We start from the raw sequence: 18236 nt of genomic DNA on the forward strand, positions 1-18236 counted from the left end.
AAAGTTAGAGTCTGGGGCTGAAGAGAATGGCCATTATATAAAGCAACTACTCTTGGGGACCATGGACCATGTCTTAGAGAGGAGATGACAGTTGCAGAGGTTGAGCCCATCACACTCTTGAGCGTAGGGTACACAGCCTCACAGGTCACACAGTGGTGGCTCCGGCTTTGTGCTGGGCTCTCTTTTAAGTTCTTCTTTGTAGCCCTTGTTTCCTCCCTCCCAGAGGCTACTAGTGGGTTATGTATAAAATGTATCATTTAGGTCTGTGTGCATTCTTGTGTCTCGTGTGTAGGTACAGTTGACCCTTGAACAGCACAGATTTGACCTTAAAAATACAGTTGACCCTTGAACAATGTGGGGGTTATACAATAAATACAGGACTGTAAATGTATCCTCTCTTCCTTAGGATTTTCTTAACATTTTTTTTCTTTATCTGACTTTAATATTATAAGAATATGATAAATAATATATCTAATATACAGAATATGTGTTGAAAGACTGTTTGTTATCAATAAGGCTTCCAGTCAGCAGTAAACTGTTAGTAGTTAAGTTTTTGGGGAGTCAAACCTATCCGCAGATTTTCAACTGTGGGGGCGGGGGTCGGTGCCCCAACCCCCACATTGTTCCAGGGTCGATCGACTATTTTTAATTTAGACCAATGTAAGGCTATCTTAGTTTTAGCTTTTAGTTATTTTTAGTTTGAGGGTTTTGGGTTTGGTTTTGTTTTACTGGGTTCCAAAAGTTCCATTTTTATTGCTAGGTGTACACCTAGTTCATTGCTACCTATCCTTGTGTGGCAGAGCTGAGTTTTTGAAGATAGTTGAAGCACTTGTGGTGACTTCTACACAGTTTTTCTTTGATCTTAGTTTTTCTTTTTCATTAACACTTTAAAAGAAATCTAAGAAACCTTAAAATTCTACCAACCTAGTATATCAACTTTTCTAACTTTTTCATAGGCGGATGTACCTGGCAGAATTATAACAAAAAAACCCCCATAAATTGGTATTACTGTTTTTTTCACTTCACTACATCATTGTTCCTCCATTTTTCTAAGTTCTCATCATAAATTTTCATGGCTACATGATATTTCATCTGTATAATATCACAATCTCTTCCGTGAAACAACTTCTAGGTTGTTGCTATTTTAATATCACTGTAATTAACATCCTTGTGCATGCAGTTGTTCTTTTGTTATTGTTGTTTTATTCTATTATTTTTCCAGAATAGATGGGCAACAGGGGATTATGGAGTCAAAGAGGAAAGTTGTCCTGTGGCTTTATGATGCACGTTACCACATTCTGCCTCTCGCTGTATTTCCAGAAATGAATGCAAGTGTCTGTCTTCCATTTAAAGCAGACTTCTTTTATTTTTAGAGTGTTATAGTTAGAGCTGTTGCCATGGAAATTGATTTATCAGTGTCATGATGGTCAGCGGAGAAATGAGGAACTGCAGGTTCTCTGTGTGGAGAAGGAGTTGTGGAGAGTGCCATCTGCTACCTGCTTGTGTGCCCGTTCTCTGCCGCCAGGCCTCCTGCATGCACAGCACCGCGTGAATCACGAGCCCTTCCGCCCTACACCGTCTGGGTTACCGGTAGCCAGTTGGTGTACAGCCCTGCCTCGGTCTGGCCTGGGGAGCATGTGAGCTGGGAACTGTAAACAAGGTCACGCCTGTGAAGAAGAATGGTGCCCGGGATGCTGCTTCTCCTCTCTGCTCCTCATGTATCCCAGCTGAGGCGCTGTTAAAAAGTGGCTGGCTGCTTATAAAGCTGTATATTGGTGAAGAGGAGGTGGTGTGGGAGTGGAGCATGGAAGGCTTTTGCAAGAACATTTGTTGGATTCTTTTCATTCTCCTCTTGGTGACAATGATTGATGGCATCGAGCAAGTCCCTTTTTGTCACTTCCTCGGTACAGCTGGCAGTGGGGGTGGGGGAAATCTATAATGACTGGGCAAAGGACATAGCTGGAGGGGGAAGGGGCTTTGGGTATGGTACTGAAATGACAAGTGTGACAGGTCAACTTTACAGTAGTGTCTTCTCTGCCGTTCAGTACTATCCGGTGAGAACTACTATTTTTTGGATCTGTAAAACTCTAGAACTAGTCCTTATATCTCTGTTTCATTTCCCATCTCTAGGAGAGGGTGAACTTTGAACACGAGATACCTGTTGCTTAAGGAAGAGAAGAAAGGAAATCCACACTGGATGCTGTTTGGGCCAGTTAGGTTCTTATGTTTTAAAATTTGGCCTGGCTTTAGCTATGGCATTCCCTTGGTGTTCTAGAATGTCTGTTTAACAACTTGACATTGAGTATTTGGATAGAAAGTAGGAGAGGGTTGTAAAAAGAGTTGAGAATAGAAAGGAGTTGTGGCAAATTAAATTCACAATGGGCTCATTAACCTTGCTGCTTTCATTTTCCTGCGATGTTGAGGCAAAGAAATGTTGAAAAGTGCAAGGACAGTGATTATTTTGTGGTTAGGTCATGTGTACAATGCAGACAAAACCAGGAAGAAGAATCTGCTTCATCAAGCCTTCAGTTGTTATTGAGGCCAGAATTTATGCGGAAGCCTCAGATGAGTGTTGATTTGCCAGGAAACTGCTCCTCCCTAGTACTTGAAGTTCTTTTTCTCTGCAACCCACTCATGGTTGGCTTGCCAAATGGAAGGTGTTTTGAACTGCATGTGAACATTACAGCCTCATCTCACCTGTAGCAAGTTCTGAGAAGCCAGCTAGACAGAATCCAATATTTTAGTTCACTTTGCCACGGCACTTTGCTTCGCTGGTTTTCCCACAAGGTGTCCTATGCTCCAGTAGTCTCCCTTCAGAGGACTTGGGACCTTACATGTACAGGTCAGTGTGGCCAGATGGCTTGGATGCATAGGAGAGACTCTCCTTGGAGAGTATGTGAAATCTGATGGATCCTCTGGAACATTACACTTGAAACTAATGCTCACCTGCTTACCTCCTTTTTCTTCCTTTTCATGAACAGCTATTTCTTGAACACCTATTGCCTGCCAGGTCCTTTCTTTCCTGGGTGACTCTACATGACATCTCTATGAGGTCACGGGTGTTGTACCCAAATTTCTGAAAGGGGGAGTTTTGGTCCAGGTTGGTCGTTACCTGCCAAGGTACCATGACTAATAAGTTATGGAACCAAGCCTAAAGCCAGGTTCTTGGGAACCCAAAGCCCCGTGATGAGCTGTACCCCACAGACACCTCTGAAAGTGAAAGGCTCTTCAGCCAGTCCCAAAGAATATGTTTTCTTCACCTTGTATTAAAGCACAGGCACAGCTCACTTTGGGGAAAACCAGTCTGAGGATCTGAACTGGCTTATTTTAGTTTCAGAGAAGGCTTCCCAGTGAGTGTCTGCTTACGAAGCAGACATTGCCAGAAAGTGAGTGTGAGCCCTGTCGAGCCGATTCGTCATAAATGGTCTGTCAGAGCAGAGCGCGGTGTGGAGGACATGCATACTGTGGAGGCGACAAGCCGGACTGAAGTCTGTTTACTGGCTTCTGTGAGCAAGTTCGTACTTACCTTGCCCAGCCTCTTTCCCTCTCTGTCAAGGGGAAGTAATACCGACCTCATCAGGTTCGGGTGAAAATACGTGCATAGAACTCCCAAGTGCCTGCTGAGTGCTGAGAAGCGTGCTAAGCCTTGCGTTGCAATCGTTTGAGAATGGCGTTGCTGGTCTCCTGGGGGCCCCCTCAGAGTGCAAACCTGGCTCTCACGCACATGTTTAAATATTTGTATAGCCTCTACTAAATACCGTTTAAGTCTATAACTTGTGTAAGGTAATTGTGTGTGGGGGGGTGGATAGGGTGGGTTGGGGTAGCTAAGGGGCTGCCACAGACTGATGAGAGGAAAAGGCATGTTTGACGTGGCAAAAGTCTGGCATTAATTGCTGCCTCAGCAGAGTATGTGTGGCAGGGGACAGCTAAAGAAATAGCGCTAAGGGACAGATGCGATCCATGGGTTGTGTTGGCGGTTGTGCAGAGGGTGGTCCTGGGAGATAGCAGTGAGCGATAAAAGCCATGGATAGCTACCACTAACCTGCGAGGTACTGTTCTCATGTTCTTCTTCTTCCTTTTTTTTTAATAATAATTTTTTATTATGTTTGTTAGTCACCATACAGTACATCATTAGTTTTTGATGCAATGTTCCATGATTCATTACTTGCGTATAACACCCAGTGCTCCATGCAATATGTGCCCTCCTTAATACCCATCACCGGCCTTTCCCAATCCCCCACTCCCCTCCCCTCTGAAGCCCTCAGTTTGTTTCCCAGAGTCCACAGTCTATCATTGTTCATTCCCCCTTCTGTTTACTCCCGCCTTCCTTCTACCCATCTTCCTGCTATTTCTTATGTTCCATAAACGAGTGAAACCATATGATAATTGTCTTTCTCTGCTTGTCTTATTTCACTCAATACAATCTCCTCCAGTCCTGTCCATGTTGCTGCAAATGTTGGGTAATCGTTCTTTCTGATGGCTGAGTAATATTCCATTGTATATATGGACCACATCTTCTTAATCCAGTCATCTGTTGAAGGGCATCTCGGCTCCTTCCACAATTTAGTTATTATGGACAATGCTGCTATGAACATTGGGGTGCAATATGGCCCTTCTCTTCACTACATCTGTATCTTTGGGGGTAAATAGCCAGTAGTGCAATTGCTGGGTCATAGGGTATCTCTGTTTTTAACTTTTTGAGGGACCACCACACTGTTTTCCAAAGTGGCTGTACCAATTTGCATTCCCACCAACAATGTAGGAGGGATCCCCTTTCTCCACATCCTCTCCAACATTTGTTGTTTCTTGCCTTGTCAATTTATGCCATTCTAACTGGAGTAAGGTGGTATCTCAATGCGGTTTTGATTTGAATTTCCCTGATGGCTAATGATTTTGAACATTTTTTCATGTGTCTGTTAGCCATTTGTATGTCTTTATTGGAAAAGTGTCTGTTCATATCTTCTGCCCATTTTTTTTAATTTGATTATTTGTTTCTCGTGTATTGAGTTTGAGAAGTTCTTTGTAGGTCTTGGATACCAGTCTTTTATCTGTAGTGTCATTTGAAAATATCTTCTCCCATTCTATGGGTTGCCTCTTTGTTTTGATGACTGTTTCCTTGGCTGCGGTGAAGCTTTTTATCTTGATGAAGTCCCACAAGTTCATTTTTTCTTTTGTTTCTCTTGCCTTTAGAGATGTGTCATGAAAAAAAGTTGCTGTGGCCGATGTCGTAGAGGTTGCTGCCTATGTTCTCCTCTAGGATTTTGATGGATTCCTGTCTCACATTGAGGTCTTTCATCCATTTGGAGTTTATCTTTGTGTATGGTGTGAGAGAGTGGTCAAGTTTCATTCTTTTGCATGTAGCTGTCCAATTTTCCCAGCACCATTTATTGAAGAGACTGTCTTTTTTCCACTGGATGTTTTTTCCTGCTTTATCAAANACTTTGTCAAAGATTAGTTGCCAGAAGAGCCGAGGTGATGCTCTTCTTCTATTAACTGACAACTCTCTGAAGTGGTAATACTATTAGCCCGTGTTGCAAATTAGGAAACTGAGACACATACAGGTTTAGTGACTGAACCAAGCTACAGGACAGGTAAATGGCAGAGTTTGGGTTCAATCTCAGCTAGTTGGCTCTAGTGTTTGTGCTTTTAACTGTTGTGCTCTATGCTTCTCAGGTACAAGGACCTTGCTCTTACAGAGTTTACATTTAAAGTAGATGTCAGTCAAACAAATAAATATGGTATAATCTGCCAGGTAGTAATAAATTCAGGGAAGAGAAAAGGAAGTGGATAAGGGGTTTTAGAGGATGATGACATTGGGGGTTCTAGCTAGTATATTTGCTTGGGTTACCATAACAAAATACTGTAGGATGAGTGACTTAACACAAATTTATTTTCTCAAGTTTCTGGAGGCTAGAAGTTCAAGATCAAGGTGTCAGCATGTTTGGTTTCTCCTGAGGCTTCTCTCTTTGACTTGTAGATGACAGTCTTCTTGCTGTGTTCTCACACTGTCTTCCGTCTGCGTGTGCATAGCCCTGGTATCTGTCTGTGATAATCTGCTCTTGTAAGGACACAAGTCATTCTGAATTAGGGACTGCTCTGATGGCCTCATTTTAACTTATTCTCCTCTTTCTGCAAACGGAGTCCCATTCTGAGCTACTAAGTCTTAGGATATCAGCATATGAATTTGGAGGGGACACAATTCTGCCATAAGCCTCCACCCTCTAGACCCCCAAATTCATGTTCTTCTCATATACAAAATGCATTTGTCTATATCCCAACAGCCCTCAAATCTTAACTATTTTAACGTCAACTCTAAGTCCCAGATCTCACCTAAATACCATCTAAATCAAGTGTAAGTAAGACTAGAGGGAAGATTCACTCCGAGGCAAAAATTCCTCTACAGCCGTAAACCTGTGAGACCAGGCAAGTTATGTGCTTCCAAAATACAGTGTGGGGAACGAGCACAGGCCTTCCTATTCTAAAAGGGAGAAACTGGAAAGAAGAAAGGGCCCGTGGATCCCAAGCAACTCATAACCAAGCAGGGCAAGTTACATTAGATTTTAAGGCTCAAGGATCATCTGCTTGACACTCTGTCCTTCAGGCCATCAAGGTGGTGGCCCTGCCTTCCAGACTCCCTAGGGCAGCAACATACCCCACTGAAACCAAGGAGCAGACAGAGGCTGGGTGTAGAGTGGGAGGGCAGCCCTGCCCATCTCTGAATCGTCTTCAGGCTCATTCTTCCCTTTTCTTGTTCACAGCCAGGTAATTCTGTTGTCCCATCCCTAAAATCCCAGAGGTCTGACAGCCTGTCTTCATCTTTGCCTAATCTCTTGTCGTGGTCCAAGTGGGCAGTGTCTCTGCTGTATCTTGCCACATCTGTACGCATTCCTGACTGATGAGATGAATGAGTGGTATTCTTATGCAGTGATGATCCAGCCACACCCTTGGTGTTCCCTCCAGAACACACTTTCTCATTTTTGCAAGATTGAAAACCTGAGAACTTTCCAAATCTTCAAGTTCTGCCTTTTTGCTTAACAATTCCTTCTTCAATTTCTTGGTTTCCTCTCATGTTTTACTTTAGCAGCAAGGCTCATCCAAGCTGTGCTTTTGATTTGTTTTTGTTTCATTTGTTGTATGCATTAATGATGAATGTTGCTTTACTTTCCAAGCCTTGAAGCCAGATTGTTGATATGGTTAGAGGTACATCGAAAGAGACATGCACTTAATGTTTTCCTTCAAAGGGAGTTATATTAGTTAGGTGTGTCAATCAATATGCTGGTTCAAAAAAAAAAAAAAGCCAGAGCATTTTGTTTTGCTTTGTTTTTTGTGTTTTTTTTGGTTTTTTTTAGTCTTCTCTGGTTTCCATCCTCCATCACAAACTAGATTACATCACAAGCCACTATTTTCCCCTCGACTCCCATTACCCCAGCTTTTGTCAGTACCTTAGTGTTGGCTACCACAAGACTCTATTTTAGCTCAAGTGGTCTGGTATAATCAGCAAACCAGTTCTTATTTTTACATATGCAGAAGAGACAGGAACTTGAGAATATACTTTATTTCATTATTTTCTCTTTATGAAATAATACATACTTAGGAGAAAAAATGAGACATGAAAAGATGAAAAGTCTGCCAGTTATGTGATTATACAAGGAAACCACTGTTAATATTTTGCAATATATTTTCCAGTCCATGTGCACTTATTTAAATATCTGTAATTTTAGATACAGAATTATGAATTTTATAATATTGCATCCTGTCCTTTTCTCCTAAATTTACCACCAATATTTTTCCATTTCCTTTTTTTTATTGTTTTTTTTTTTTTCAAGTAGGCTTCACACCCAGTGTGGAGCCCTATTTTTCCATTTTCTTAAATATTTTTTGAAAGTATCTTGAGTGGCTATATAACATTGTCAACAATGGTCAGAACATGATTTCGTTAGACACGTAGGTTATTTGCAGCTTTTGTGTTGAACAGAAATCTTGGACCATAGCTGTATTTATTAAATCGTATTCACAAAGTAAAACATCTGGGTTATATTTTAAGTTTCTTCATGTATTCTTTCAAGAAACATATAGTGTGGTGGGTAATGTACAAACTTCAGAGTGATCTTTGAATTCATATTTTGTTTTTCCCACTTATATACAATCTTGAACGCTACATATCATCTTCCTTGGTATCTGACTCCTCATGGTGTTTTGTTTTGTTTTGTTTTTTTCATTCTTTTTTTTTTTTTTTGACTCGACATGTTCTTAAAGATGATAACTCACTGGGTTACAAGAAGAGTAAATGAAACTTTATGAAGCACCGTGCCCAGAACTTAACAGGTGTGCAATAATTATTTACTATCATATTATCAGATTGCTTTTGAGAAAGTTTGTACTAGTAGACTAAAACTGTTTGTATTGGGGAGAAGATTGTGTCTGAGAATATCCAGGCAATGTATATTGGACACCAGTAGAGGGCAAAAAACATTGGAAGATTCCAAGAATGTGTGCCTTGCAGCCCCTCTCATTCTTGCCCTGATCTCTGGATCCCAGAGGCTACAAGGTTCCCAACACTTGTTCTCGAGTATATGTGTGTCTTTTTTTGTTTTTAAGATTTTATTTATTTAGTTGACAGAGTGAGCAAGGAGAGAGAGAGAGTGAGGGAGTGGGCACACGAGCAGGGGGGAGGGGCAGAGTGAAAAGGAGCAGCAGGGGCTCAATCCCAGGACCCTGGGATCATGATCTGAACCATAGGCAAATGCTTAACCAACTGAGCCACCCAGATGCCTCTCACATATATATATGTCTTTAATCCCACATTAAAAACAAGTACATGTTTTGGGTTACATTTTTTTTTAACCTTATAGACGCTTTGCTTCATGGAGTGTCTGCCTACCTAGAAATTTTAGAACATGTGTCGTTTGTGTATTTGTATATGCCAAGGCAGCCATGTGTGCAAGCACGTTGTACCATCCGTATACTACATGCAGGTAGGTGGTTCTCTGGCCCAAGCCTAAGTGGAAGTACAGTAAAAGTCCGACTGGTGCCTGGAGTTAAGAGATCAATAGGGCATGTACGTGAGGAACTGTATTTTATGAAATAATTCACCCTTTTCTTCAAAATCTTCAAAAATTAATCCAACCTGTTAGAAATTGGGGTCCAAAGTTTGCAGGCTTTCTTATATCCATCATTGACTCAGGCCGGTCTGCTTATTTCTCTTTCTTTCTTATCCCACATCTAAGGGAACACAAGGAAGGACAGTACCGTTCATACATTCAGTATCCTTCTCTAAGAAATAACTCACCCACAAAGATTCTCTCAAAAAAAATGTTTGAAGAGAAGGGAACCGTATGCATGACTTCTGAGGGCCAGCCCTCTGCTAGATGCTGTCCTGGTGCTGTTCTATTTAACCTGCAAAGCAACTTGGAACCCTTGGCTTCCTAACATCATTGATAACCTGAGACTCTGCTCTGTAAGCTGAGGGGCTTTGCCCGATCCACCGCTTGGAACAATGTCCGGAAAGTAGTAGATTCTCAAAAATAGTGATTGGTGTTAAGGAGGGCACGTATTGCATGGAGCAGTAGGCGTTATATGCAAACAATGAATCATGGAACACTGCATCAGAAACTAATGATGTACTGTATGGTGACTAACATAACATAATAATAAAAATAAAACAAAAATAGTAATTGGATTCTGGTAATGTAATAGTAATCTCTCAAGATTCTGCAACTGGTAAGGGAAAAGTCCATACTCAAACTTGAGGCCATCTAACAATTGTGGTGAATGTTTGCTGGGTTCTAACCGAGTGCTGGGCACAGTGCCAAACATTGTAATGTATACTAATTAACTCTTTAAAATAGCCCCACCACCACCACCAAGGACAGATACTTTTAAACATCCTTGTTTTAAAGAAAAGTCATTGGTGTAGTGCTGGAACTAGAATTTGAGCCCAAAAAGTGTAACCCCTAATGCCATGGTTTTAGTCAGTAAATTATACTGTGTCTGTTAGTTGCCTGCTATTTCATTATATGAAATGGTGCTAACTGTTGTAGGAAAAGGGGGTTTTGTGGCCCAAAACTTTGGAGAAACATTAGGTTAAAGGAAATTAAACTTCGTTTCCTACTTTAGGAATTCTCTGAGCTTTCAGCATACTACTGCCACTTAGGAATCTTCAAGACAGGATATAGAACGCAGCATTTTTTTAAATTACTTGGTCCCCGTTTCCCCCCAGGACACTATATTAGCATCTCCTGGAGCCAGCATTCTGCAGAACACAGTTGGGGACATGCTTGCCAAACTCAACAGATTCTGGTGTATCCTCTCCCTCCTAAAGAGGAGAGTGAGAAATACATCCAGCGAAGTCGGCTCCATTCCTGTTAGATCATGGAGTTATCTATTGATTCTTCTCACGGTACTGCATGTCTGTGTTTTAAGGAAAATAATTAGTGCTTTTTTTTTTTTTTAACATTTCATGTCACTTTCTTACAGTGAACTAAGTAAGTATTGTATGAGACTAGGATGGACCTGCCTCACTTTTGCAGTGGTGATTCCCTGTTCCCCTGAGCTATTAAAGCTGATGGAATTGTGGTCACCATTTTGCATCAGCCTCCAGCGAATTAGAAAGTCTAACCATGAAAACTCAATACAGTCCCTCTGATGTTTTACTTCCTATTGGCTCAAAAGGTGATCAGTTGCACTATATGTATAAAAATATCTGGTCTTTGCTTTTATTCTTTGAAAAACTGCCTCCTAAACTTATTTTCAAAACAGGGAGATAAATTGACTTAAAATATTTGAAAGTTCATGAAACAGAGCACTGCAGTAAAATAATGTTTGTACAGGGGAAAAAAACACACACTTGCTGGTTTTTTGGCCAGCAGTTATACTTTCGGGATATTTCTTCCATACAGTGCTGTATGATAGAGACCAAGATTTATAGTTGGTGATTTCCTGAATAACAATTCAGATAGCAAATGCCTCGGTGAAACAACTTTCATATGTTCCGCAAGGCACAAAGTAACAGAGTAGAATGGATCATTTGTCTCATGGTTTTTAGAAGGTTTTTTTAAATTTTGTCTTTTCGGTCTCTTGCAAGACAAAATGACAGTAATTACTTCTCTTTTTCGTCTTAACCTAGAAAATTTTAAAAAATAATAAAAGATGAGGAGAGGCTGCTTGCATGGGGAAAAAAAAGAAAAATTCCTTTTACTTCTCATTTCTCTGTGCCCAGTGAATGATCTGAACTTTCCCTACAGAAAGAAGGGAAAACAAGCACGTGGGTAGGAAAGCAGTCCCTTTATCCTGAAAAGGGAGGTGAAGTTCTGTACCAACTCTTCAGATTCTCATAATAGCTTGGACTTCTGCTTTAGGATGAAACGTTCACATACTGGTCTTGTGGTTCAATAGTAGTAATCAGTAGAAGGAATAGGGAAGAAGAAGTAAATGTAAGGGCATCAGAAGGAGGCACAGACCAATCCTGGTTTTCATTTCTGAGGGTTTTCAGGTCGTGTTTTTTTTTTTTTTTAAACAGGCTCTTGATGACGTGAGGTCTTTGTAGCTTGATTTTGTGTGTACATACTGTACATCCTATCCATATGTAAATCATCCATATATAGATTAATAGAAGTCTAGAAATAACCTTTTCATTTGCAGTCTGTTTTTTTTTTTTAATAAGGACTCCAGTTTAATGGGGGAAATCATAGTCTTTTTAACAAATGGTCATGGGACAACTGTAAATACACATGCAAATGAATGAATTCAGACCCTTAACTCTCAAAATTTACAAGAAATAACTGAAACTGGATCAAAAGCCTAAATGTAAAAGTTAAAACTGTGAAGCTCTTCAAAGAAATGTTTGTGACCTTCAGTTCTTACATATGACACCAAAAGTACAGGCAACAGAAGAATAAATGGGACCTCATCAAAATTAAAACCTTTTTGTTCTTCAAAGGACAACATGAAGAAAGTGAAAAGACAACACAGAGAGTGAGGAGAGGTATTCAAATCATTTATCTGATAAAGGACTTCTATACCAAATATATAAAGAACCCCTATAACTCCATTATAAAAAGACAAGTAACCCAGTAAACCATGGGCAATGCATTTGAATAGACACTACTCTAACAAAGATATACACATGGCCAATAAGCGGATGAGATTTTCGGTATCATTAGCCATCCAGGAAATGAAAATAACCAGAATGAGGTACCACTTTGCATCTACTAGGACGGCTATAATCAAAAAGACAGCAAAGTGTGGGCAAGAATGTGGAGAAATTAGAATCCTCTTACATTCTTGGTGGGAATATAAAATGTTGCTGATGCTCTGCAAAACCATCTGGAAGTTCCTAAAAAGACTAAACACAGAGTTGCTTTAAACCCAGCAATTCCACTTCTGGATATATACCCAAGAGAAATGAGAGCCTATGTCCATCTGAAACCAGCACATTAATGTTAGTATACAAGTTAGTAGTATTGTTTCTAGCAGCCAAAATGTGGGGAAAACCCAGATGTCAGTAAACTGATAAAATGCGATATAGCCATACTGCGGAATATTACTCAGCAATAAAAAAGCATGCAGTACTGCTACATCCTACACCATAGATGAACCTTGAAAACACTATGCTAAATGAGGGAAGCTAGTCCCAAAAGGCCAGATATTGTAGGATTCCCTTTACATGAATGTACAGAATCGGCAAATCAATAGAAAACACATTAGTGAGTGGGGAATGATGGGGTAAATGGGGAATGACTATTAATGGGTATAGAGTTTCTTTTGGGAGTGATGAAAATGTTCCAAAATTGATAATGGTGATGATCTCACAACCCTATAAATGTTTAAAAATCATTGCATTGTACATCTTAAATGGGTGAGTATATGGTGTATGGATTATTTCTCATTAAAACTTAATAAAAAAATCATATTGCATAATTGCACTGTCATATTGAATTCCATTATAATTTTAGACTCATGGACTAAAACTCAGTTTAGAGTTTTAAATGACTTGTTCCAGTACATCCAGCTACTGATGGCAGAGACAGACTTCCTGAACATCAGGCCAGGTGTCTCTGCATTGTGATCATTAGAGGAAATTTGACCCCAACAGACCATAGAAATCACGCTAAGGACTTGGATTCGTTTGGTGGGATAGCCTTGGCTTTGTAACAGATAAGCCACTGAGTTGAGGTTGACAATAGAAGTTTAAATCTTGCTCGTGTAAAGTTCAATAATGTAGGACAAGGACGAGGGGCCACAGGCACTTCTTTACCACAGTTATTTGAGGACCCAGGCTGATGGTAGTGCTTCTCCTTTCTCTTTCAAAGCTGCCATGAGCTTTATTTTATTTTTTTTAAAGATTTTATTTTTCTTTTACTTCTTTAAGTAGGCTCCACACCTAGTGTGGGGATTGAACTCACAGCCCCAAGATCAATAGTTGCATGCTCTACCGACTGAGCCAGCCAGGTGCCTCCCCCCTTGCCATGAGCTTAAGTATCCTGGCAGTAGACAGCAGGGGAGACAGTGGAAGCTCCGCTCTGGGAGACTTTCCTGAGGCACGCCTAGGGGCCATGCACATCATTTCCTCTCCTAGTCTGCGGTCACAACCCCGCCACTTGGCTTCACACAGATACAGCGGGACTGGGAAATGTCGACCCCGGCCAGCAGCCACTCCCAGCTGTCTCCTAGCTTCTGGGATGAACCATTTGGTATCTCTGCTCCCAGTTTTTTTTGTTATACTTTTGAAAGATAAATTGAAAGGATTCTCAGCCCACATGACTGTGTCCTAGTTGAGAAGTTTGTGTATTATAGTTGGTGCTTTGTTGTGAGGTATTTTAATACCTTTAGAACAAGGTTAAGTTGCCAGTCTCTGATTTTTTGGTCAGAGTTTACCACCTGTCCCAGAAGAATAGTCTTGCTCTCAGTTTTTGTTCATCATCCACTGACTACTAATTAAGAGGAGTTTCCAAGTTGTATATTTTAAAGACTCTTTGAGATCTTGTCTAGGCCTACAGGAGTTCTCTGAGGACGTGACTCCACTTGGAGAGGGTCGAAGCTTTTCATACTCTGCTTGAAGCAGCACCCAGAGGAAGCAGCCTATGCCATTCACCATTCAGCATTTCAAGGCAGGTGACAAAGGGAATTCTAAGAGGATAAATGAAACCCCAGGAAATTTACTCAATTTTGACAGTCCCTATGCTCTTCTCAGACCCTATACTGAGAGAGTAGTAGCACATATGTCCCCAAACCATGGAACTCCTACTCCTACTCTGGAAGTAGCCTGGGTGAGTCGTGAAAAGTTCAAAGTTAAAATGAGAGGAACGGAGGTCCCGGCAGCTTTTTGAAGTCTTTTGGTTACCAGTTGTTTGGCACAGGGCTTTTCTGAGCCTCAGATTATCATCTAAAAATGGCGATCGTAATAGCACCTCTTCTTTATGAGGTGATCTTGAGGATTAAATGATTATCCCCATGAAGTATTAAATACAGGTTCTAGCACAAAGTAGTACTTTAATAGGAGTTATTGATGATAATGGCTTCATCATTTAACTTTCAAGGAAGTGAAAGGAGATCTCCCCATTGATGCTTAATGTTGCAAAAATGCTACATTGACGTATCTTTGGCGGTGCCCTGAAGATTTCATGACGCAGCTGTGATGCTTGCAAATGTTTTTCTTATGCACTCAGAATCCGTCATTAAGTAACAATTTATGGGGGACCTACTATGTTAAACACATTGCCAGACACAAAGGGATTGATTATAAAGTGGAAGAAGAGGTGGCCTTTGCCTTGAGTAATTCGTAATGTCATAAGCATTAGCAGTGGCTATATTTTAAATAGGCTGTAACTAACCCAACTTCTCGGTATCAGTAGTGTTGGAAGCCAACTGCACATATATTCTAATATAGACAGAAGTAAATGTGATGATCCTTTTTTTTTTTTAGCAAGCCCAAGTCTAAAATACCATATATCACTTTTTATTTTACCTTACTGCCCTTTGTTCCCTATTGTCAATTTAACCCCCTCCACTACCAGTTGTCAATTTACCTCTCACTCACACCTCACACATATACTCCAATCATGGGATTGTTAGAGCATTTATATATTGTGTGGAAAAACAATTTCTTAAATTTTTAAGCTAATTATTCAAAAGCAGATTGTGTTTTAATATGAATTAGCATAATGCTGTGATTTGTAGTTGATGTAGATTAGAAAATTAGCCTAGTACAGTGGATTTTAACTTGGCCAGATTTTTACTTAAAAAGCAACATTATTATTGATTTCTTAATTTTTAAAGAATTTCTCAAGGCTATGTACTCTTCAGTAATTTGAAGCAAGGCTTGTATAAACCAAGCATCCCTTATACACTTTGTACGTGGCATGTGAAAGCCAAGTTCTTCATCTTGTTTTACCAGTTCCTTATTCTCCCTTATTCTACAGTCTCCCGAAGATCTTAAGTCTGGGAAAAATTTGATCATCCCATCCTTCTAATTCTCTGTCCCCTCAGCAGAGGAGAAAACAGGCCCCAAGAGGTTAGGGGACATACTTGGGGTCACACAGTTGACATGGGGCTAGATCCCCGTGCATAGAGCTCTCTTCACACCAGACCCCTTGCCCTGGCTAGCAATATTTTCCTCTCCTCTGACCTCCTTCTCCAGGCTGTCACCAAGTCCTGTTACTGCTTCCTCAACGTGTCTCCTGGTTTCCCTCCTTCCCATTGCTTCCTATCTAATCTAGTCCCTCAGTTCGTCACAATGGAAAAGGCCTGAAAGAGCGCTTGTCTCGCGGCATCCATCACACAAGATGAATTTTCTCTAATTACCACTGTCAGCGTGTCACTCCTTTGCTGCGAGGCTGCCAGGAGCTTCCTGCTTCCTGTGGCAGCAGATAACACACTTCTCCTATGCTAGGTCCTCCGGAGCCTGAATTTATATACTCAGCTTCATTTCCTTTCTTGCCCTGAACCCCAGAAGCCCAAAGTCTTCTCTGGGTTTTCTCCATGAGTCAGCCCATGTTTCCCCTATGCCTTTAGTCTCTCTTGCTCCCCAGTTTCTAGTGCTTCTCTGCCTTTGCTTATACTCCATTTTTCTAGGCCAGATCCAGGTCCCATCATCTTTTCAGTGCTTTCCCTGAGTAGTCCAGTACCCTCCTTTATTCCCAGCCTTATTCTGAAGAACTACGGGGTAACATTAGGCATAATAACCTTTCTTATGTGGTTCTGTGGTTTTTTCCTTGGAATCTCACTGCCTTTTCAATTATATCTAATCCTCTTTGAAGACAGGGCTTATGTTTCTATTTTTCTCATATATTCCACATTTTACGATGCCTAGTAAGTGGCCAGTAAATACTGTTTATTAGGGACTCTCTGAGCTTTTAAAAACTGTTGTCCGGAGCTACAAGCAGTTGCGATATTTTGCAGTGTTCACTGCTTGGATCAGTATCACTTGCTAATATTGCAGAACAGTGTCCTCCTGTGCCAAATGCTGATAGAATCAGCTGCAGATGTGTGAATGGTCTTCAGGCAGCGCCTGGCCATAGAGGTATGGTACTCACACTAATAGTTCATGATTTGCGGGTCAGTGGCAGGGAGGTGGGGGCTCCTTCACTAAACACCTGCACATCTGCCTCTTGGATCTTACAGTAGGTAACAGTAGCTTGACAATGGATAGGAATAGCATTATCTTCATAAGTTTGGCAAACTCTCGACACACCAGTGTGAAATGTGAGCTGGCCCACTCTCCCCTCCCACCGTGTGTCCTTGAGCCCATAATGACCTTGCTGCTCTCTTTTCTACAATATTGGCACAATGTCCTAAGATTTAATCTGATCTCTTTCTGAGATATTTTTTCATAATTCAATAAATACTGCATTTCCCCCCCAAAAGTTAAGAATGTTGTAATAAGTTCCTGGTATTGGAAAATGGAATGTGTATTAATTGAGGGAAACATTCTGAATTTTTGATGCTGCTTTTCCACACCTTTTTAGCTTTCCTGGTAGCCATTTCTGGACTGAGGCAACTGCAGATTTTACAGTACCTTGGACTATGCTTTCCCCAAGGCATCAGCCCTAAAGTATCTCCTCCACTGTGGGTTCATAAACTTGGAATTATTTTTTTTTCTATAATGTCAGCAGACTAATTCCACCCATACAAAATGGTTTGGCCATTTTCCTCTTTGGCACAAAAGAGAATTGGCAGAGACTCAGGCAGATGAAGTTGACAAGCTCTGGCGTGGAAGTGAGTTCAGTGGCTCCGGGCTTTGCATCCCCCTTGCTCATCTCGTATTCTGAATCCTTGCCCACCCAGAAAGTCCTCTCTTCCCATCTCAGACAGCTAAAGATGTTTCAGATCCTGCTCCGTTTGTTAATAATCACCAACACACGTAGCAAGGTGCTGCGTCTCTTCATCTACACGAAGTGACCCACCTGGAATCACTTGAAGGTTTTTTTCTCATCCTTCTAGGTGGATGGAAGTCTGCTTAGTTGAAGAATTGCCACCAACCACTGAACTGGAAGAAGGGCTCCGGAATGGAGTTTACCTTGCAAAGTTAGCCAAGTTCTTTGCCCCAAAAATGGTATCAGAGAAAAAGATCTATGATGTGGAACAAACGCGTTATAAGGTAACTGAGATCTAATTGGTTTTGGCTTCCATCTAAAAGTGAAAGTTCAGTATTTCATTTCCTTTCCGTGCTTTTACTCTTAGTGTTCCTACAAGGATTTTGTGAAATGTGGGGAGGGGGTGTCCTTGGTCTTTGAAGCCTGCTAATAATCATTCCTGAGGCAGCAGCAGTTTTAAAAGCAGAATGTTTCTATTTCTGGGCTGAGGCTGAGACACGTCTGATTTGTGGGGCTTCCCAGCCCCCTCCATTATTCCTTCATGGAGGTCATTTTTATTAGCACCAGTAAATGTAAAAATGAGGGCATTCTACCCTCCTTTTTCTTCCACCACCAATGCAGTTTATTACTCCCTTTGTTCTCCTCAAGAAGTAAAGTACCCAGCTGGGACTTGAACTTGTGGCCCCAAAGAGTTAGGGCCAATGGGATCACGTGAGTAGTATCATTAAATAGCCAGGTGGGACTTCTGTTTCACTGAAGCTTTAAAACAAAATAAGACTTATTTTTTTTTTATGCAACTTGTTTTAATTATTTCATGGCTAATTTGGGAGGACACATGGGGAGAAAACAAGACTAAAATAAACAACAATCTTGACTTTAAAAATGATTATTTTAGAGACGCATGTCTAAGTATTTACAGATAAA

At 40.8% G+C, this 18236-nt stretch overlaps 1 protein-coding gene across 5 annotated transcripts in view; it reads left to right on the top strand.

The window, feature by feature from the left end:
- IQGAP2 (IQ motif containing GTPase activating protein 2) overlaps nucleotides 1-18236 on the top strand; it is a 283284-nt gene that overhangs the window by 125399 nt on the left and 139649 nt on the right. For 2 of the 5 annotated variants that reach the window (XM_034656385.1, XM_019806525.2), the window contains one exon: nucleotides 17440-17596. In XM_034656385.1, coding sequence (XP_034512276.1) covers nucleotides 17440-17596 — 157 coding nt within the window. Of the gene's footprint in view, nucleotides 1-1457; nucleotides 1905-2457; nucleotides 2843-14088; nucleotides 14109-17439; nucleotides 17597-18236 lie in introns of those variants that run through there. The other 3 variants (XM_002925818.4, XM_019806524.2, XM_034656386.1) reach the window with 3 other exon arrangements.

The sequence above is a fragment of the Ailuropoda melanoleuca genome, chromosome 3, assembly GCF_002007445.2.
Source record: "Ailuropoda melanoleuca isolate Jingjing chromosome 3, ASM200744v2, whole genome shotgun sequence".
Taxonomy (NCBI): domain Eukaryota; kingdom Metazoa; phylum Chordata; class Mammalia; order Carnivora; family Ursidae; genus Ailuropoda; species Ailuropoda melanoleuca.